Here is a 23,066-nt window from a genome sequence, read left to right on the forward strand (position 1 = left end):
GATGATGTCGAGGTTACAAAATGTAGAATGTCGGAGATAGCCAGAAGTTCGTTGAATTTGTCAAGTCTAGGGCTAACAAAGACATGAATGAAGGTTCAGCAGAAGATGACCACTCTCTTCTTTAAATCAAAAAGGGTGAAATTCAACAGAAATACGAGAAAGTCATATTGAATTGGATACAGTATATACGTCATTCAGTTTGCCTCCACCTGTTTCGTCAAACCTTATCCCGCTATCACTCCAAGATCATGGAGTCCAGTTGTAAGCTGAGCTTCTGTCTGTCCTCTAATGTGGATATAACCGATCCCTGGCACTAACAAAGAAGAGCAGGGAAGTCTGCAACTGTCCTGGTCAACCAGGACTCGTCAACCCAACATCTTATTGGTTAGTTTTGATCTGATCATTAATCTCCTTCATGTTTCTTTGAGCAGTCTTTCTATTGCCTTTGCTATGTGCTTGTCTATGCTACAAATTTAGGAGCATGAATTGCTTAATTGTAATATCTGAATATCTTAAGCTGCTTTACAATTTATGAATTACTTTTTGAAGAGTTGGCACTGATGGAATGCAGGAAACATGGATGCCAATTCACAAAACACCCAGAAACAGTAATTTGACAATAGAGTCAGAATATTTACAGCACAGAAGAAAGCCATTTGACCCATGTGTGTTGACTGTTAAACACTAGAAGATAAAAATTTGTTTCTATATTGTCCAGGCATATGCTTTTCTGGTCATTTTTTTATTTTGACATATCACAAAACTCCTACATACAGCCCCATTTCCATTTGGTCTCAGTCATCTCTGCTGTATCCTACTAGATGCTAATATTGGCTGTCTGCAACAGCAACTAATCTCCGTTCACACCTTAACTTTTCCCAATGCAGTTTCCTTCTCCACAGATAATTAATTGGAAAGCTTCAATTGAATGCCTCTACCTCTCTCGGCAGTGAATTCCAGGTCCTCACTGCTCCCTTTTAACTTAAGTTGTGTTTACTTCTTTATTCATTTACAGGTGGAGGGCATCGCTTTTAGGCAGCATTTATTGCCCATCCCTAATTGCCCAGAGGGCGGTCGAGAGTCAGCCACATTGCTGTGGGCCTGGAGTCACATGTAGACCAGACCAGGTAAGGCTGGCAGTTTCCTTCCCGAAAGTACGTTAGTGAACCAGATGGGTTTTTCCTGACAATCGGCAACAGATTCATGTTCATCACTAGATCCCTAATTCCAGATTTTTTTTATTGAATTCAAATTTCACCATCTGCCATGGATTCGAACCCAGAATGTTGTCTTGGTCTCTAGATTAACAGTCCAGCAATAATACCACTAGGCCATTGCCTCCCCCTAAAAACAATCTATCCATGTTAATGAAGTTCCAATCCCTGGAACACTGATGGGATGTTAATTTCATCGTGATGTTGACTGAGGAATAGATATTGGCCAAGGCACCAGGAATAGCTCCCTGTTGTTCTTGGAAATAAAGCCATGTGATCTTTTGCAGCTACCTGAACAGTTTGATGGGCTGTCAGTTTAACACCTCACCTTAAAGCTAGAACCTCAGATTGTGCAGCATTTTTTCAGTGCTGCATTCAAGTGTCAGTCTTGATTTTTGTGCTGGATTGGGGCTGGAACCCAGAACTTGGCTCAGAGATTACCTGCCAATGATTTAATGTAAACTGGAAAACCATTGGGAACTGGTGAGTGTAATGCAGCCACAAGCTACTTTATATTTTGTTAAGTTTCATAATTAGTGGGAAGCCTTGGTTGACTGCTACGGTTTGTGCTTTTGAAAGTTCTATTGAATGTTTAAGTTTCCTAATAAATATCAGAAAATGCAACAAAATTTGGCTTAAATAACTGCAGCTTAATTCAGCAGACATCATGACTTCCACAGACACACTGATTTAATACTGGTAATTTTATTGGTTTGAAGAAGCAGCTTTATAGACTCTCAGGACAATGTCCTTGACACTCTATATGTTAAATTGTTAACAGCATATTTGTTAAGAAAATCAAGCATTAATAACTTAAATGCTTGCAGATTTTTCTTAAAAACTATTTGACCATCAGCATCGTTTCCAAGACTTTTATTTTTCATCATGATAATCTGCAGCACCAGAGATTGTAATGGTTCTCTCTTGTATATCATTTTGCAAAGTGTCTTCATCTGTTTTAACTGTTCTGAGATTAAAAGAAAAGATTATAACATTAGCATTTCACAATAAAGTTGATAGAAAATGAGCTAGGTTCTCTCCAGGTTTGCTATCTCCATGTGCCACAACCAGGAAATTCAGTAGCCCTAGGTACAAAATCTGTCCTCATTGTGCTCACATGGAAATAATAAGAGGAACAGTATCTTCCAGATCTTTTACAATTCATCGGTACCCAAGTTGAAGACTATATTTTTAAGTAATTGTCACTTCACAATATTGGGAAAGGTTGAAGCAGATGGCTCAGTTGACTGGAAGGCTGGTTTGTGATGCAGAGTGACACCAATAGCACAGGCTCAACTTCTGATTCACTGAAGTCACCATGAAGGTTCCACCTTCTCAACCTAACCCCTCTCTAATGAGACAGCAGCTCTATGATCCTCTGGGATAATGGCGACTTTACCCTACTTATATGTTAGAATAGTATAAATGCTTTTAGCTTCTAAGTTAAATCATCCTCTTGAATTTTCAGAATGTGCTAACTATTGGCTTATTAGATAGAGTGATGGCTAGACAAATGTAAATTGGAATATTCTTTCAGTCTGGGAAAGAGACCAAGCTGCTGTGGCTGTAGTTCTAGTGAACTTTAGGACATTTCAGGAATAATTTTATCAGCTTGTTCATCTGGTACAGAATCTTACCTGTCAGGAAATGGTTGGAAAATCATGCAGGAGTGTATCTGAATTCCAAAGCTAAGAGCTAGGTTAAATAAAGTACCGACATTTATTTATCCCAAACATTTGTTAGCTGTGTGAAGCATTCACTGTTGTATTGATTCCTCTATTTTTAAAAGTATATATATTCTTTCAGGGGATGTAGGCATCACTGGAAGGGCCAGAATTGTTGTCCATCCCTAACTGTCATTAAACTTAAGGCAGTTAAGAGTTAACCACATTGCTGTGGCTTTGGAGTCACATGGAGACCAGACCAGGTAAAGTTGGCAGATTTCCTCCCTTTAAGGCTATTACTGATGGGTTTTTAAATAGTCACTGTTACTTTTGTGGCCATCATTAGTGAAACTAATTTTCAATTCCTGATTTATTTTTGAATTGAATTTAAATTTCCCATACTGTTCCCAGTATGTTAGCCATGGACTCTGGATTACCAGACCAGTGACTATTTCTGTTTCTGCCTTGAGATTTAAGCAATGTTTTAAGTTACCTTTATGACATAGATATGAATATACAAGCCCACCTCAATTGTAAGGAAATACTGTGCATAATTTTGAATATTTGTAACTCATTATCTTGATTTCCTTTTTTTTCTGCCAAAATGAGAAAATGAAAGTAAGCACATTCTTGACACCAAAATTTCTCAAGCAACGCGTTTATAATTAAAATTTAACTTCTGCAAATTACCCATACATGGAATAAAAATATTTCATCATTTCTTTCATTGTTCTATCATTTATTGTGCCCTCATCAATAAGTAGGAAACGTTCTGCTGCTGATTACAAGAGTATTACAATTCCCAAAAGAGTGACTGATTTATAATTTGCTCCGAACATTGGAGGAGTGAATTACTTTTACCTGATAAATACTGTTTTCCTTTCAGTCACTTCCACAGCCTGTTCCTTGGAAATGTTCTCAACAGCACTGAGATTCTCCTGTCCCATCATGCAGATTCCACCCATCAATGTTGACAAGCGAGAATCCTCTCCTTCAATCAACTTCCTGAAGATTGGTAATAAAACAAAGAAAAAGAGGTTTGGTTAACAAGAACATATTCAGTTTTCCAACAAATACCTCTGAAGTACCGGTGTATTTGAATTCAGCAAAACTTCTGAACAAGGGGCAAAGCTTTTTTGAAAAAGGGCAGAAATGAATTTATTCCACATGTTAATTCTCATCTATTTTCAATCAGAAAATTACCACAAACAGGAAATTATCAGATATACAGTTTTTAAATTGTGTTGCTGTCCAGAAACTGAGAGAAGGTGCCTTGCTCTTCTTTGGATAGTGCTATGGAATCTTTTGCATCCATCTGAACAGGCAGTTGGGATCTTGGTTTAATGGTTCATTCCAAAGGTGGTATCTCAGCCAATTTAGCACTCTCTCAACACTCCACTGAACAGTCAAAGAAAATTATAAGCTCAGGTTCTGCAGTCAGTTTAATGTCACAACCTTTTCCCTTAGATGCAAAAATGCCACCAATTGGGCCAAATTGAAGAGTTAAAACAGAAAGAAAGTGTACACAACAAAAGCATAGAACATCATTGTACGTGTTGATATATTTTTATGCCTAATATCTCCCTTTGTAGAATCTCGACCTGAATTTTATGGAAGGGGTACATTGCTCACACCCTCTCCCTGAAAGAAAAGTGTTACAATACTATGGCTTTAAGAGGTGTATTTTGTCCTTTTTTTGAAGAAAAGTCTTAGGCAGCGGTGATGTGGAGGTGCCAGTGTTGGACTGGGGTGGACAAGGTCAGAAGTCACACAACACCTGATAAAGGAGCAGTGCTTTGAAAGCTTGTGATTTCAAATAAACCTGTTGGACTATAACCTGGTGTTGTGTGACTTCTGACCTTAAGGCAGATGGGGATAGCTGTCTATTGAAAGTTATGGCAGTGAAGGGGGTGGTCATGGCCACTCAAGGGCTTCAAAGGACTAACAGCTGGTGGGCTAGTGGCTTCCTTACCTACTCAGCCTCAATATTATAGGGGCTGGGTCAGGGGTGAGGGGCAAGTAGTGAGCTACCTCGCATCATGTTTTACTTGCTGCCCTACCTCTACCAGAAAACATGTCCATTTGGGGGAGGCATTAAATTAGGCTCATTTGATCAATTTTTGTGAGGGTACACTTTCATAGTGATCATGCTATTGAACTTGTAATACAGAGACCTGGATTAATGAACTCTTGATGTTAATTTTAAGTCTCACCGCAGTAGCTGCGCAATTTAAATTCAGCTAATGAAATAAAATCTGGAATAAGAACTTACTATCAGTAATAAAAACAGAAAATGCTGGAAATACTAACAGGTCAGGCAGCATCTGTGGAGGAAAAAAGATTTAATGTTTCAGGTCATGATGACCTTTACTTAGCAACTGACTCTGGCTCTAACTTATTCTGTGAGGATTGCAACTGAAATTCTACCTTCATTTTTAAATTAGAGATATCTCCAAGGTATTTAGAATTCCTCAAATGACTATTCTTTCTGCATCCTAAGATCCATAGTATTCTCATGCCATGATGTTCACAGTCTCTCTCTTAAGCAGCACCAACTCACTCTATCTCAATGTTGTCCTGCTCCACAAATTCATTTTCTCCTTTACCTCAGCGCCTTAACAAAAAACGTTGGCTACCTTTCAAGGTGAAAGATTGCAGGCTTCACCAACTTATGGGTGCTAACATCACTCTGGATCCTTCCTTCGTTCCCCCTCCCTCTGACTACATGTTTTCTTTCAACCTCATCCCTTGTTGTGTATCCATGATGCCCCTTGATCTTTTCCTTTCTGATTCTGAATTATCTGTCCTCAGCAAAGGCATAAAAAAATTGTATTAATGTTGGTATTGGTGACCTGGAAACTACCAGGTTGCCATAAAACCCATCTAGTTCACTACTGTCTTTTAGGGAAGGAAATCTGTCATTCTTACTGGCCTATATGTAGCACCAGACCCACAGTAATCTAATTGATACTTAAATGCTGATAACAACAGCTTGCAATTATATAGCATCTCACTAAAATACCCCAAGGTGCTTCACAGGAGCAATTTAAAACAGAATACAGCACCTAATCACATTAGGAGATACTAGATCAGATGCTAAGCCAAAACGTAAGTTTTAATAGAGTGCTTTACAAGAAGCAAGCAAGGTCGAGAGGCAGATGAATTGAGGGACAGAATTCCAGAGTTTAGGCCACAAGTAACCGAAGACATGGCTACCACTGGTGAAGCAATTAAAGTCAGACATGCATAAAAGATTTGAGCATAAATATTGGGAGACTGTAAGGCTGGAACAGATTACAGTAATAGGGATGGGATTACAGAGAAAGTTGGTCCTCTAAAACAGCTTAATAAGCCATTCAGTTGTACTCAAAAAGGCAGATCACCACCACACTCTCAAGATCAATTAGGAGCAAGCAATATATGCTAGTTTTGCCATGGTACCTGGATGCTATGATTTGTTTTGTAAAGTGTCACTTAAATCTGGATGATTGGTGCAAACTGGATGTAAGGGACCATTAGGCCAGACAATGTCAGTCTTGTTTCACTTGCCTGGTGCACGCAAGGAGACTTTTGAAGCTACAGTCAGAGGCAGTCTGTACTTTATTAGCCTATTTAGGAGGGGCAAGTGAAAGTGTCACTCCATTTTCTGGCATCCAGCTATAAACATCCAGCATATTCAGACAACTTTGTAGAAAGGGTACACTTTTGGATGAAGAGTCTTTGAAATCAGAAGGGTTTTCAAAGATAGATATCTTATGCTAGTTACAGCCAAGCTCTGTAAAGAGAATCTCACATTTAGGCTTTCATGAACTTTTGTGTCATTTATTATCACTGAAACCAGTAGAATTAATAATGCAGTTTTTTTTGTTATGTCTCGACTCATGTCTTTAGATCATTAAGCCAAAGTCCAGCTTACTAGTCCAGTAACTACTATACTACCATGGTCCTACTTTCCTACTCTATCATTACAGTCTGATTTCACAGTTGAACATTTACAGCACAAAATGGCACTGAGGAACAATTATCCTAAGTTTGTGGAATATGTTTTAGAGGCTGAATAGTCAGTTTCTTGCTATTTCTGATGTCTTCTTCAAACCTATTGGAGTATGAGCCGTGGCTATGAATAATGATTGAACTTAGCTTAGACTGGACTAGTACTTGATCTGAAAATTCAAGTTGGGTTAGGCCTAATTTTAAAATATTTATAACTGGCAGATCTGTAGGTGAAAATCACCCCGTCCTACAGAATTGCACAGACAGCACTAAATTCTACATACCTATGCCTGTACTAATTCTGGAACTGGTACAGTCTCATGCCCTTTACCTGTATTCTTTTATATTCTTACCTCTTGAACACATATCCATTTCCTTTTTAATTACATCATAGAGTGTGTCTTAATAGTCATGTTTCAAAAATAACCCATGTTCTAAGAAATATTTGTACTAAAAACTCTTCCTTTCTTCCTCTTGTAATACTCCAGAATCTATCGGGATGTATTTATCCAGGGGTTCTGTTGCTTGTTCTTCCTAATTTCTGAGTAAGGATTGTGAAAACATTATTTATATGTTGTTTCCCTGTAACTAGTTCCAAATTAAATCAAACAGAGTAAATCAACCACACCTGAAAGGATAAATGATTGGATAATACTTTGACTAAATGCTTAGAAATTCATTTCAAGGTGTACCAGGACTCATGAAACTCTATTTGGGGTGCTAAGTGGATGCATCTGCTTTATCACACCTGATGAAGGGCCACTACCTTACACACTAACATATCATCTTTATTTTCAGATATGCACAGATCTGCTACTTATTTCCAGCTTATTATGTTTTCATTCCTCGACAGTTCCTTACCTGTATGTAGTAATTTCAACCTCCAGTGCCATTTTAATATTGAGCAGGTCTTGATATTCACGTAAATGGAGAGTTATTTTTTCTTTGGTGGTACTCAGCTGTTGTTGCAAACTCTCAATTTTATTCTGCAGGGAATAATATTCTAAATGTAATTTTCTACTTGCTAATAAAATTTCTGATGAAAGTGCAATAGCTGGATGCAGGTTCTTATAAGGATTCCTTTTAACATGGCGTTCTATATAAACAGCATAGCATGCAATGGCAGGAATGATTTAAACAATTTTGGCAGCATAAATATAATTACCTGAATTTTATAATAAGGACCAACTGAGTCTGAACCTTCACTGCAGATTTGAGACATTGGGAGGCTTCCAATTGACATCAATCACCAGACACTGCATCACTGTTAGGTCTCCAAATGCTACCATGGAATTTGCAGTAGTGGGAAAATTGACATCAAGCTCAGTGCAAAATCCTGTGCCAAATTAAAGCCAGACTCATTGATGATACTTGACAGCAGGTTTTCTGGTGTATTTGCCAATGCAACAATGCACTTTTGTGCAAATATCCATCAGTATTGTCCTGTAGATTGCAGCAACAAAGTCCTCATCTGAATCACTTTCTGCAAAATTAGACTGTGACCTTGCCCTCTGTTCATGCATGAACTATCCTTTTCCCTTTATGTTCTAGTTGAATGCCAATTGTCAAATTCCATTTCACTTTCATCTTACTACCTGGAGCAAAGTATAGTCTACAGATGGTGTGAGCATGAACCTCATGCTTTCCAACCTCACCCACTTTCCCTCCTGGGTTTGTGCTTTCAGTAACACAAGAGCTGCAACCTGCTCAGCAAGTGCAATCTCATCATGAAAAGTGAAAATTACAGCCATATCTGATGAAGAAACCTGCTCATTTTATTTGGTTCCTCCAGCCACCAGCTAGTTACTGGCACAGTATGAAATTTAGCCAAGAACATAAATCTGGAATTAGCACATGGTGAGTCATGAGGCATGAGTGGCCTCAATCAGCCTATGGAAAAAGGATAGTTCACGCATCAACTCAACAGGGGGCAAGATCACAGACTAGTTTTGCAGAAAGTGATTCAGATAAGAACTTTGTTAGTGCAGTCTACAGGACAACACTGATGGATATTTGCAGAAAGACGCATAGTGCATTGGCAAAAACACTAGGAAACGCGCTGTCAAGTATCATCAAGGAGTCTGGCTTCAATCTGAAGTTTACCTTTTCCAGCATGGAAGTGCTACAAATTCCATGACAACATTTGGAGACCCAGCAGTGATGCAGCACCTGGTGATCGATGTCTCAGCTTCCACTGCAGTATAGGTGGAAGCCTCCCAATGTCTCAAAGCTGCAGTGAAGGTTCAGACTCACATCAGAGCATCATATCTATTTCAGTGCAAACCCATCTTTATGTAACGCAAAGTCCAGACTTCTGCCATCATGGCAGCATATGGCCAGCGTTCAAAGAGGCATGGCAGCTAATCCAGCAGTCCAAGTAATTGAGACAGCTAAAGTGTTAGCCTGGAGGAGTGGCAGTAGTTCAGCAGTACAGAAACTTGCTGTTCTTTTGGGATGATAGTATGCCTGGTCCAACTGCTGCCATTCTGTCAGTGCTCTTTTTGCTGCTTTCAGCTAGTCAGACTGATGCCGCCCATGCTGCAGTGAAGCTTCCAAAGTTGAGGCCTGAAGATGCAAGCTGCTTGAGGTCGCCTCGCAGAGCTATCTGCAAACTCTGTTAGTATACGTTAGCAGCAGAAATGCAGCAACTACTGGGACAGCACTGCATAGAAATGGTAGGATAGGTAAAAGCATCCACAGGACAGAGACTGAGAGAATGCACAAGCATGATTGATTAATTTGTGTGTATAAATTAATGCTTTGTTGAATAAAGATGTTAACAACTGGGATCAGTAAGGGAATCAAGGTATGGGGATAAGGAGAGTAGAATTGAGGATTATTAGATCAGCTATGAGTTCACTGAATGGCAGAGCAGATTTAATGGGCTGATTGGTCTATTTTTTCTCCAATGTCTTATGGTCTCATGGAGTTCAGTTAGGACTGACTAAAGATTGGGTATTAATTGGACCTGAATGATCCAAAATGATAGAACAAGCACCATATCAGCATTAGAGTCTGTTAGACACCATTACTCATGCACTCTGAATGGTGTTACAGAGTCCAGTTTCATGGCCTGCATGTCACATTGAGAATTATTTAATATGATTGGTTGAGGAGGTGCACTATTGGTTACACTGCTTGCAGACTCCTGTGGAAGGTATTGCTCTAAAGTAGACACTCAACAGCCCACTAAAGGTCTGTGGGTAGCGGTCAGAGCGATGAATGGCTAACATCATTTCTTTATTTTTGATATACAATATCAGAACCAATACAGATTTGCTGCTAAACAGAGAGTTCATCCTTTATCTAGAGACCTATTAGCTGTCCTTTTACTGTCAGAAGAAATAATTGGAAATGCTTCTAAATTGTATATTTGGATTTTCAACCCCAACCTAATGGTAAGTAATGTCACTCTGAGTACCTGGTATTCTTCAGTCTCTCGCTTATATTCATTTACTGCCTCTTTATTCTGCGTCTCCAGCGCTGCCTTTCGGGCCTTCAGAGAATCCAGTTCCATCTCGCTGTTTTTAAGCTGAAAAAAGTAGAAACATCAGGATTTTTAAAAAATGTAACAAGTAAAAGAATAAATGTGCCTCTTATGCAAAACCACAATATATTTTTAATACGACAGTGATGCTTTGGTATGGCTGAGTACCCACTGGAAACGATTGGTCTTTAGGAGGACATCATAACTGCCAATGACTTTGAGCATTAGGTGTGTTTCCAGGATATCTATGGACACCAGGAATGTTAACTCTCTTCTCTTTTTTTTCAGATACAGTCTGACCTCCTGCTTATTTCCCAGATTTGCTGTTTTTATTTTGGATTTCTGTTATTTGCAGTATTTTGCTTTTATCTCAATGAGGAAGCAGGCATATGTATTTTTCCTGCATCAAAGACTTTGGATTATCCTGAGGAGGGAGATTAACTGAAGTTTAAATATTGCTCATTTTGTCCTCAGCATGCCTCTGGGAACTCCCATCAGTCTGCAGGGTTCCAGGATAGGTCACTGATCATGTCTTGTCAGGGGCAGTGCAAAATGAACATGTTCAAAAAAGGCGAATGGTAGGAACATAAAAAGGTACTGCTAAACTTGCACAGTTTGGGAAAGCCTCAAGGAATTCTGGTGGGACAGAAAATAGTTGGAGAGGATAAGTACTGTGATTCTGGCATCCTTCTCCTCATTGCAGTGAACGAGAATTTCTGATTTCCAAACACAGAAGAAATGAACATCTACCATCAAAGGGTTTTGCTTCAAAGAGATGGATCTGACAGTGTTGGGTCAATGTCCAAACAAGATAACTTTAGAAACCCAGATAAACAGAATACAATAATATTCAGTATTTCTGATCTTATTTTAAAAGAAAATCCTTGTTAGCCTGTAGTCATGTTATGAGCTGAACTAATCTGATTTTCTTTGGGGTAGCTAGGATATGTAAACTTTCAGGAAAAGACTGTAGATTGACTGATACTGTAAGACTTCCAGGTAAAGTCCATGCAATATCCACTTTAATTGGTTCAAACTCTACTGGGCTCTAGCACATTAGATTAATAGGCAACATCATTTCTTAGCTGAAATTTTGAGCCAGCTACTTTGGCTGCTGGGTGAGGGGCAGTCTTTCCATTTTGAATCATTCAGCAGATATCCCTGAGAGGTGGGATTCTGGTTACATTTCATCCAGCATCATTAGGGATCCAGTAGTGCAGTGAGGATGTTGCTGGACAGCCACAAAGGTGACTGAACAATTGATTTAGAATGATGCATTTTAATTCCTCCATGTCTGTGAGGGAATTTAAATTCAGCTCATGAAAATTTAAGTAGTAAAGAAAAGTTCATTTCAATTTTTTTTAACATGTCATTACCAGATTGTTGTAATAAGTGAAATTGCTGGAAAATCTCAGCAGGTCTGACAGCATCTGTGAAAAAGGACAGAATTTGTGTTTCGAGTCCAGTGATCCCTCTTTAGAACATCTTCAATTCATTAATGTTCTTAAGGATGGAAATCTGATGTCCTTACCTGGTTTGGCACGTATATGACTCCAGATGTGAAAGAACTGTCTTCTCAAATGACTCAGCAAGCCATTTAAATGTACCAAACCACTTTAGAAAAGTCATTATGGGAGTACTTTCACCACTCGGCAAGCAACAGTTCAAAGAAGGCAGTTCACACCATGACCTTCTCAATAGCAATCAGGGATAGGCAATAGAAAATGCTAAGCATGCTAACAATGCTTATATCCCATGAATTAAATAAATAACCTGATTATTTATTCAATTGTTATTTGTAGAATCTTAACATGTACAAATTTGTTCATTTTAGTCCATATTGGTATCCTATTTGGTGCTGAGCTTTGCTTCTAACCTCTTGACTTCTAATCCCTTCCAGTTCTGCAGTATTATTTATGTCATCCCTGTGGCTTTTGTGCTCTGTAGACCTCAAATATGCCTTCATTGCTCTAAAATCAAGTATTTCACCACTCTTCTAGCCAACATCCTACCTTTCATAAAATTGAGCTTATTTAATGCTCTGCTGCCATATCCTAATTCATATTAAACCTTCACCTTCAATCCTGACTCGCTTTGAACCTTGATCTGGCAACGATCAACTTCAACATTTCAATGTTCTCATTTTTGTTTTCAAATTCCTTCCAGGCTTCACCTTTCTCTATTTTTGAAAGCTGCTCCAGCTCTTTGTATTATTCTAATTTCAGCTTCTTATGTTTCCCAATATTCATCAACCAGCTTTGGAATTTAATCATAAGCCTCTTCATCTCTTTTTCATTCTTTAAGAACTCCTTGAAGCATATCTCTTTGACAAAACATGTCCTTGTATATCGTATGTGACTCAGTACTAGACTTTGATAGTGCTCCTGTGAAGCACGTTATGTTGTTTTACTTTGTTAAAGACATTGCAAGTTATTGGATAAAACAACAGCAACTGCATTTCGTAAGTGCTTCACTTATTGTAAATTACTTTTACAATGTAATGAAGCCATGAAAGGTGTTATATAAAAACAATTTACTTATTTTGTAAACAATTGAGAGAAGGAATTTAGGAACTATCAGTGACTGATCCTGTGATTTACCTTTGGTTTAATACAGCAGGAACTAAAACTATGGGCAGAATTTGACGCTCACCGCCCTCCTGCCCAGCAGCAAGTTTGGAGCAGTGGAACTGGGCTTCAGGGTCTGGGAGATTTGCACACTCGCATATCCACCTGATGAAATTCAAGATGGGAATGGTCACAGACAAGCTTTCTGCCTGGTCTCTAATTGAGGCCCTTCAGTGGGCAATTTGTTCTGGTGGACTTTCACTAACAGAAGCAATATGAGGTAAGGTCCCACAAGACCCCACTACCAACACAAATTATGTCCTTTCCGTAGGTGAATCATGGCTCTTAACTTTAACTCCATAAACTCTAACTTATTAGATCATTGTGCAGCAATATTCTCTAATAAGGGGGGTTGGTTAGCTGGACAGTTGGTTTGCAATGCAGAGTGACATCAAAAGTGCAAATTCAATTCCTGCACTGGCTGAGGTTACCATGGATGTCCCACTTTCACAACCTTGCCCCTCACCTGAGGTGTGGTAACCCTCAGGTTAAAGCCACCACCACTCTAGTGACAGATTGAATCCATGGTAGCTCAACTTTTCCAAAATCTCTAAAAATAATCTTTTATTGTCTAATTGGGGGACAGTTCACATATAATTGATAAGTTCAAACTGTAGTTTTCATGCAACAAAAATTTATTTTATTTTCTCAATAAATGGAGGGACAGCGCCATGTTAGGATGAGGACTACTTACATTCCGCTTACAGTCTGCAAGCTGCTGTCTTGTGATTCGCATATTTTCTATGCGTTTAGCAGATGTGTGATTCAGATCAACAAATTTGCTTTTATACCATTCATCCATTTCCTTGGAGAAACATAGTAAATATTAATTGTTAAGGATAGTTTGTAAATAAAGGCTAACAAAGCAATATAGTATGGGTATATTCACCATCAACATTCTTCTTATTTATTAGTCAAAATCAGTGGTCAAATATTGTATGACAATTTCTAGACTCAACAAAAAAATAACCAGATGATAAACACTCAGTTACTCCAAAGTGATGAGCAGCCTGTCACCTGATGGCATGGCCACCTAATCAAAAAGGTATTCTATTGCTTTTATTGTTAAAAAAAAAAGATGTTTTCACAATTTTATTTCATACTTTTCATCTTTACACGCAGTCTTTCAACATACACAATAGCAAAGCACACCACCAAGAAAGACCTTGAGCGTGCATTGAACAAATGGAATACAAAGGTATATTCAAACTCTCTGTCAGTAGCCTGACAAGTAACTGTACTCGCATGAATAGAACCAGATGGTTTATTGTGTTCCTCAAGGTCAGGAATGATAATGCTGCAGAATGGAACGTTCTCCGCTTTGCACCTCCTGATAGTGTACAACAACGTCTTGGTCAGATAAGGCAAGGGATTGATTTTAAGTATAAGCGTCCCACAGATTTACTCTAACAACGTTTCTTCAATATAACTGTCAAAGATTGAAAGGGACAGAGATTGCTTCCTTTCTCAAACACAGCAGCATTCTTCATTGATTAAATTTAATTTACCAGATTATTAATAATACCTGTATTTTGTATTCTAATTTAAATAAATGTGGTAAGTAAATAACTGAAACATAACATTTTGAGGAGAGCAGGAATAGCAAGGGAAATTATTTTGGACAATGATCTATTAACTGTCCTGATGAACATGAATTTATGAAAGCCATAGCATCACTTTGTTAAATGCTGTCTAAGTAAATATGGTTGACTTGTATCACTAAATCATTTTTCTAAATGAAATTTTTCTAATTTATATTTTTCTGAATCCTTTTTTTTACTGATTTGGATATCTATGTTGATCACACTGAGGGAAATTGACTAAGAACTACCTTATAACTTTGATTCACTTACACCACTAAATTCTAACAATTCAATCAGATAGTCCAGCAGTCACACACATCATACATCACCTTCAACCAAGAAGTTGATGTCCTTCTGCAGTTTAGTATTCCCATTCCATACAACAATTTAATCCGGGTTCAGTCTTGCATCCATTAAATTGGCAATGTATTACCAGTATTAATTATGCATGAATGTATCCAGAAGCTATTCAGTTTGAATGGTTGGTTATAGTACTCTGCCTATCTTCTTAAATAAAAAAGAAAGAGCCGGAATACTCAGCAGACCTGGCAGTATTTGTGGACAAAGAAATGTGATATGAATAATTGACTTATGAGGCTGCTGGAAATTTCTTCAAAATCTTAGTTTCAGCATATGATGATACAGCAATAAAGAAAAGGTTTGCCAAATAATTTGTAGGTCATTGAACCATAGAATTGTGGAACGATTAAAGCTGAGGAGGCCATTTGACCTTCATGTCCAAATCAGCTCTCTGCAAGGAGCTAGTCTCACTTGTAGCCCAACACTGTTTTCTCTTCAGATAATTATCCAGTCCCCTTTAGAAAGCCACAATTCAACCTGCCTTCAGGAGATTCCCAAGCAGTGCATCCTAGATACTAACCACTTGTTACAGATGGAATATTTCGCCTTGTGTTCTTTGGTCAATCACCTTAAGTTAGTGGCCTCTGGTCCTTGACACTTCTGCTAACAGGAAGAGTTTCGCCCTAGAACCTTCATGAGATTGGACTCCTCCATTAAATCTACTCTAAACCTCTGGTCTCTGAGGAGAACAGCTTTTCCACTCTATCTTCATATTTGAAGTTCCTCATTCTTCGAACCATGCACTTAAATTCTTTTGGCACTTTATCCAAAGCCTCCTCATCCTTCTTATGTGATGCCCAGAATTGGACACAATACTTTGGTTGAGGCTGAGCACATGTGTTATACAGGTTGGGTATAACTTCATTGTTTTTGTACTCTCTGTCTCTATTTATAAAGCCCAGGGTCCCATTCACCTTATGAAACACTTTCTCAATCTGCCTTGTCAGCATCATTGATTCATGCACATTTACCTCAGATCCTCAGTTCTTGCATGCCTTTGTAATGTTTATTTTATGATGTTTCTATTTATTCTTCCAAAAATATCATTTGATACTTCTCTGGATTAAATTTCTTCTGTCACATGTTTGTCCATAACATTAGCCTGTCTGTGTCCTCTTTAAGTCTATAGCTATCCCCCTAATGGCTCACAATCCTCCCAAGTAATGGTGTTATCAGCAATTTTTTTAAAGTCATGAACCACATAATGAAGACTATCTTATGAATAAATATTGGGAAAAAACAGGGGTCATTATACAACCTCTGTGCGATCCCAGTTTATGACTTCCAGTCTGAGAAACATTCATTCACCCTTACTCTCTGTTTTCTGTCATCAACCAATTTGTACCCATGCTGCTACTTTCTGTTTTATTTCATGGACTTTAATTTTGCTGACAAGCATATTGTGTAGTACTTTATACAATACTTCTTGGAAGTCCATATACACATATCACATTACATTCATCATTCCTCTCTATCACTTCATCATAAACTCAATCAAATTAGTTAAACATCGATTTGCCATTGACACATCTCCACTCGGCTTAGTTAGTATTCCTTTGTCCAACAGACTGCTTGTTAATTTGTCTCAGATTATCATTTCTAAAAGCTTTCCCATCACTGACGTTAAACTGACTCGTCTGCAATTGCTGATATTATTCTTAAACCTTTTCTTTAAACAAGGCTGTAACATTTGCAATTGTCCAGTTATGTGCCAACACCCGTTTATCTAAGGAGGATTGGAAGATACTACTTCTGCAAATTCCACCCTTACTTCCCTTGTCCAGTCCAGGTTGCTTATCTGCTGCCTAAATTACCTCTTCTTTCACTATGACTTTCACAGCATCTTCTTCCTCAGATTAGTATCTCAGCCACAGCTTCTGCCTGTAAACTAAATCACTTTAATGACTGAATCAGTAATGCATGTTTGGCCACACTTGCCAACATGCCATAAATAACTTCTAAATACCCTAGCAAATTTACCTGGAAATGATAAGGAAATTTGCCTTCTCAGAATCTAGATCAGCATAATGCAGATGATGAGCTGTGCCAGCTGCTGCAATGCTGTGTACCACCTGCAACCCTGAATGGACAATAAAGATCAATTGAAGCAGGACGTTATGCATATTTCCTTTCCAGAATATTGTAGTATAATGTATCGGATTCGGCTGCAAAATATCGCAGATGGAAAGATTCTTGCAAACTTTTCATCAGCGGCTCTTCAAAGTAATCAAGAGGTGGTCAGGTGTAGGAATCTGCTGTCAAAAGTCCTACATATGTGGTTGCTTTCTGTTCCTGATTTTTATTGACCAGCACCATATGAAAGTAAGTCTTTGATTTTTTTTTAATCTCTCAATCAACCTCAGCCACTAATATGGACTTCCTAGTCATTGCCACATCCTCATTTGCACACCTTGCTGTCCACAAATTGGTTGTCTCATCTTCAACATTACAACAGTGACCACACTTCAAAAGAACTTCCACTGTTGTAAAGTGCATTGGGATATCCTGAGATCAGGAAAAGTGCTATGTAAAATACAAGCATCCTTTTCTTCTCATCACTTGTTATTCAAGCAGTTCTTAAATTAGTGAAAGTTAAAGCAGAACTAATTTATACCTGAAAAAAAGTTCATCCCCTATCTGTGAAAATTGTGTTCCAGTGTACGTATTCACTAAGTCTCATACAAATACTGCATGTAGAACAGATCAAAACTATTTACGAAACAGAAAATATCTCAAATGTTTTTAAACCACCTCACCTGCAAATTCTTTGCTGATATGTCTTCATACTGAAGTTGAATATCTTTAAGTGCAGTAGCCAGATCTGGAATTGTGTATGTCATATCAACACTGGCAATAACATTTTGGATCTGTTTCATTAGTTCCTCAATTTCCTATTTAAAAGATAAATAATACAAAATCATAATTTCACCAATTGTAATTCATGTTAATAATAGCATGCATCATAATTAAAAAGGCATAGAGTAAAAACACAATTCTTTATTAGTACTTTGACACTTATCGACTCTATAATTTTCTCTATAATTATGCACAATAATAGGTTTTTAAACAAAATTTTCAATATAACCTTGTCAATGGGATAAATAATTCATCAAAAGTAAGACAATATTTTAATATACCCTGCTGTTACTCATCTGCATGTTCATGCAAGTATTTATTTTTGTATGTATTTCCATGTGCAAGGAATAGAGGAATATATGCAAGGCATGGACCAAGGCAGGCAGAAGGGATTAATTTAATTTGGTGTCATGTTTGGCACAACATCGTGAGCCAAGGAGCCTGTTCCTGTGCAATACTGTTCTATGTTCTATGTTCTATTCAGTATTGTACGTTTGACGAACTAAAACATTTGAATTGACCGATACTGTTACAATACTGTATATGCCACGCTCTACATAATCTTTAACTTTGTACTTGTTTTTGTTCAATTCTTCCTCCCTTATAACTACATATTTCAAAATAGACATGAACGTGAGGTTTATAAATCAGATTTATGTTGTTTTGAATATGAAACTATACCTCTTTGTGCACTCTCTGGAGGAATTCCAGTTCAACTTCAAGGTTCTCCAGCTGCTTTTCAAGGTCCATTCGTGCTGTTGTGGCAGCATCTACATCCTATAGTAATTGTAAATTCTATTACTTATGATAGATACAATAGGAATTAAAAAAGAATAGTAATTGCTGTGCATGTCATCATTACATTATGTAAAGACAGTAAAGCTGAATATAAATGGCATTGTGTCATCTATTAATTTTCTGTCACTTTGATGGAAGAGCTGTGAAAATGCCAGAAAAACAGCAAAAAGCTCTTCCACTGAAGTTATGGCTGATGGGTCAGAGAAGGTTCACAGAAAATCAGCCCCTATTTTTCCCATAAACATATTTATTACAGTTTGAAATGTGAATATTTCAATGCAGAGATAGTAGGAACTGCTGATGCTGGAGAATCTGAGATAACAAGGTGCAGAGCTGGATGAACACAGCAGGCGAAGCAGCATCAGAGGAGCAGGAAAACTGATGTTTCAGGTCGAGACCCTTCAGAAATTTCTCAAAGTTTCTGTTCGTTTGTATGAATGACCATGTTCTAATGGTTTGTCACTTGTATACCTTTTTTAGTAATACAAAAGTTAGATTGTAATACTTCATTCATTCTTGTCAGTATATATTGTTGCATTTATACTGTCCATTGTTAGTCCCTTTTTACAATAAAATGCCTGCAATATAAACTACGTTAATAAAATCCCCAACTTTAGTTAATGAATGATGTGAATCCTTACCTACACAAAGCTTTTTACTGAAACTACAGTTATATTATTTTTGGCAAGGTCACACTTCTTCTAAACTGTAGAATGTATGCCCATCTCAGTTTCTCATAGGATAACCTTCACCCCAGAATTGATCTCATGAGGCCAGAATGTGCTCCAAGTGAAGACTTTCCAAAATCCTATTACACGCAGTTGGATTTCCAATTTTTTCTTTTTCTAAATATTCCCTTTTTTCATAATGCACATTTGAATTCTAGTCCATAGGAAATTCTCAAATTATAGTTCTAACAGTGATAATGCTTAAGATATAAAATTGTATAATTATGTTGATCAGTTCTAAACTTTGTTCAATTCGTCGTGCACTTTTCCTAAAGTAAGATTTTTTTTCCCTCTGTTTGAATGATTGGATTAAGTGATGGAACAGGCTCGACAGCTTGAATGGCCAACTCTTCCTATGTTTCAATTTAAAATGTTGATTATGTTGAATATTTCAAATATGTTTCCACTTAAGGCTAAAGTGCTACTTTGACTCACTGGTAGCTTCCCATTTTACATCCGAAGGGCATGATTTCAAATTCCATTCTAGAGACTAATGCCACCTAAGCTAATAAGTACTGAGGATGAGCCACGTTGTTTGATGTGCGGTGTTACAGAGAAGAGGTTGTAACTGTTAATACTATCTGTAGAAGAGCAAGGGAAATACACACGCATATATATAAATAAAAATAATGTAAACTAAAACAAAGGACTGCAGATGGAAGAGATCTGAAACACAAAAACAGACATTGCTGGAGAGCCTCAGCAGGCCTGGCAGCATCTGTGGGGAGTGAAACAGTTAATGTTTCCAGACCAGTGACCCTTCAATCAGAACCCAGAATTCTTCGAGTTGTCCCAGCCGGAATTCATTCCTCGGAACTCCTAGCACTCACAGCTATTATCAGTTATTTGTGAGTCCTTTGTGTGCAAATTAGCTGCCACATTTTCTCTATTACAATATTGCAACATGTACCATTAGCTACGAATCACTAGCACTTTTTAAATTCAGGTTATTTTCTAGCTTCTGAAATGTGTATTTGGGTCTTACCATATCTGATGAATGAAACATTTGGATTAAATAAATCAGTGATCTAGTCTCTTTTCCTGAATATCCAGCAGTTGCCATTCTATATAAACTTCAAATTCCTTTTGTAATGTTTTAGTTCAAACTGTTATCCTCAATTTGTGCTTAACTGTAATCTTAATGCTTCAGTGAAAATATTCATTCATTAATATTAATTTATATTCCCCAAATTATTTTGACGTCAGTTTAAATTGGTTTGTTTATCCAATCAAATTGAATTAAATTTCGTAATTCAATCTTAGCTTGAATTGAGATTTAAATTCAAAATCAGTTTCTAAATCTATTCTATCCAAAAATGCAGTTATTTTACTTTTCTAATTGAATCAATGATTAAGATCATAAGACAATAAGAAATAGGAACAGGCCCTTGAGCCTGGTCAGCCATTCAACAGGGTCATTTCCTGCCCTTTCCCTGTAAGCCTTGTTTCCTTCATTGACCAGTCTTATCAATTTCAGCCTTAAATATGCACATGGACACTGCCCCCACAGCTGTCTGTGGTAAGGATTTCCAAAGGGACTGAACCCTCTGAAGGAACAAATTCCTCATCATCTCAAGTATTAAATTGGCATCAGTTTGTTCTCTGACTATGGCCTTTGGTCCTAGACTCCCACGAAGGGAAATGTCCTCTCAGCATTTATCCTGTCAAGCCTCTAAGAACTCTATATGTTTCAATAAGATCACCTCTCATTCTTCCAAACTCTAGTGAGTAGAGTACCAACCTGTTTCGTATATGCTTATAAGACAATCCCTCCAGACCAGACATCATCCTTGAGCCTTCTCTGAACTGCCTCCAATAAAATGATATATTTCCTTAAATAAGGGGACCAGAACTGTTAATAGTCCTCTGGATGTGGAGGGTCACTCACCAGCATCTTGTACAGAGTAAGGAAGTCTTACTTACTCTTATACCTCAACCACCTTAAAATAAGGGCCAACATTCCATTTGCCTTCTTGATTAGCTGCTGCACCTGTGCTAGCTTTCCGTACTTTGTGCATTAGTACCCCTAAGTCCCTTTGTGTTGCAGCTTTCTGCATTTTCACCCTATTAAAATAATATTCTGTTCTTCTGTTCTCCCTTCCAAAATGAACTTCACATTTTTCCATTTTATACGCCATTGCCCAATTTTTGCCCACTTACTTAACCTATCAATTTATCTCTCTAAACTGCCTGTATCCCTTTCACAACATATATTTCCCTCTATTTTTGTGTCATCTGAAAATTTGGGTACAGTACATTCACTTCCTTCTTCCAAGTCCTTTTATATTGTAAACAGTTGCCGTTCCAGTACTGATCCCTGTGGAACCCCACCGGCTGCAGAACACTGACCTGAAAAAGAACCCCTTATCCCCACTCATTGTTTCCTGCCCATTAGCCAATTCTCTATCCATGCTTTTGTACTATCTCCAACACTGTGGGCACTTATTACTCAATCTTTTGTGCAGTACCTTGAGAATGCCTTCTGGAAATTCAAATACAACACATCTACTGGTTTCCCTCTATCCACTTTAGTTGAAATTTCCTCAAAATTAATAAAACTGGTTCCCTTTTCATGAAGCCATGATTTCTCTGCTTGTTCAGATTACAATTTTCCAAATCTTCTGCTATTACTTCCTTATAATGGATTCCAAAACTTTTCCAATAATAGATGTTAGGCTAATCAGCTGATAGATACCTGCTTTTTACTTCCATTTGTGAACAGGGATGTCACATTAGCAGTTTTCCAATTCTTGTACTTCTCCAGGACCCAAGGATGTTTTTGAAAATTACAACCTATGCATCCATTATCTCTGTAACTACTTCTTTTAGGATCCTAGGATTTACCTCAAGATGTAACTGAGTTGCAATATTCTGATTCAAACACATGCCCCATATTGGTTTTAGTTTTAAACTGCTCTCCCTTGTCTCAATTCATTGTCTCATTTTTAAAATTCAAAATGTATTTTTAAGAATTAGATGTTGTCCTCACATTTTGTAAAATATCTAGTTAGCTAAGAACATATAGTATAAAATTAATTTAGTTTGGTAGTAGAAAATTCAGTAGATGTTAAATATGGAGATTGGGAAAGAGTAGGGTTGGGTGATGTACTGGGATTTGTGATGGGTTTTGCTGTAATACAGTTAGTTTATTTTTTGCTATTTTGCAAATATTAGACTGTTTTTCAGACAATATTAAAACTGAGGTCCCCACCTGCATTCTTTGGGGGATGGATAAGATTTGATAGCACTGTTTGAAGTTGAGTGGGGGAGTTCTATTTATCACTCAACCAACATTGCCGAACAAAATAGCTGGTTGCTGATTTGGTGCTTGTGGAATGTAGAAACTGAAAATTTGTTGCATAGAAGAAGACTATCTGGCCCTTTATGTGCTCCCTGGACAAGAACGGGAAGTATCCGGCTGTATTCCTCTTTGTAGTTCTTGATTCATGGCCCTGTAGGTGACATTTCCAAACGACTTTATAAATGCCATGAAGATTTTTGTCTCTCTCGCCCTTCCAGCTACTGAGTCCCCCTCACTTCCACATATACTCTGGGCGTTGAGTATTCTAATGATCACTTCTCAAATCCTTCTGCCAATGATCAGATCGTTACCGCGAAGTAACACAAGAGAGAACAATAGCGACCATTTCAGAAAGCAAATGATTGGATCGGGAGCCCATCGGAACTTGTAGGGCTCAGAGAACACTTCTAAGCAATCAGCTGTACAGCTGGTTCCCACCGCTAGCTGGCACCATC

The 23,066-nt window shown here is 37.8% G+C and overlaps 1 protein-coding gene across 1 annotated transcript in view; it reads right to left on the reverse strand.

The window, feature by feature from the left end:
• Nucleotides 1–2,087: 2,087 nt before the first annotated feature.
• The window catches only part of zgc:172323 (uncharacterized protein LOC564165 homolog), a 36,102-nt gene continuing 15,123 nt past the window's right edge, over nt 2,088–23,066 (reverse strand). Inside the window, exons 5-11 of the mRNA XM_020516481.2 lie at nt 18,466–18,561; nt 17,685–17,819; nt 13,680–13,790; nt 10,293–10,403; nt 7,733–7,857; nt 3,740–3,883; nt 2,088–2,181 (exon numbers count right to left, since the gene is read on the reverse strand). Of these exons, the coding sequence (XP_020372070.1) occupies nt 2,088–2,181; nt 3,740–3,883; nt 7,733–7,857; nt 10,293–10,403; nt 13,680–13,790; nt 17,685–17,819; nt 18,466–18,561 (816 nt within the window). The remainder of the gene's footprint in view (nt 2,182–3,739; nt 3,884–7,732; nt 7,858–10,292; nt 10,404–13,679; nt 13,791–17,684; nt 17,820–18,465; nt 18,562–23,066) is intronic.

Source organism: Rhincodon typus, chromosome 5 (assembly GCF_021869965.1).
Source record: "Rhincodon typus isolate 14 chromosome 5, sRhiTyp1.1, whole genome shotgun sequence".
In the NCBI taxonomy this organism is placed as follows: Eukaryota; Metazoa; Chordata; class Chondrichthyes; order Orectolobiformes; family Rhincodontidae; genus Rhincodon; species Rhincodon typus.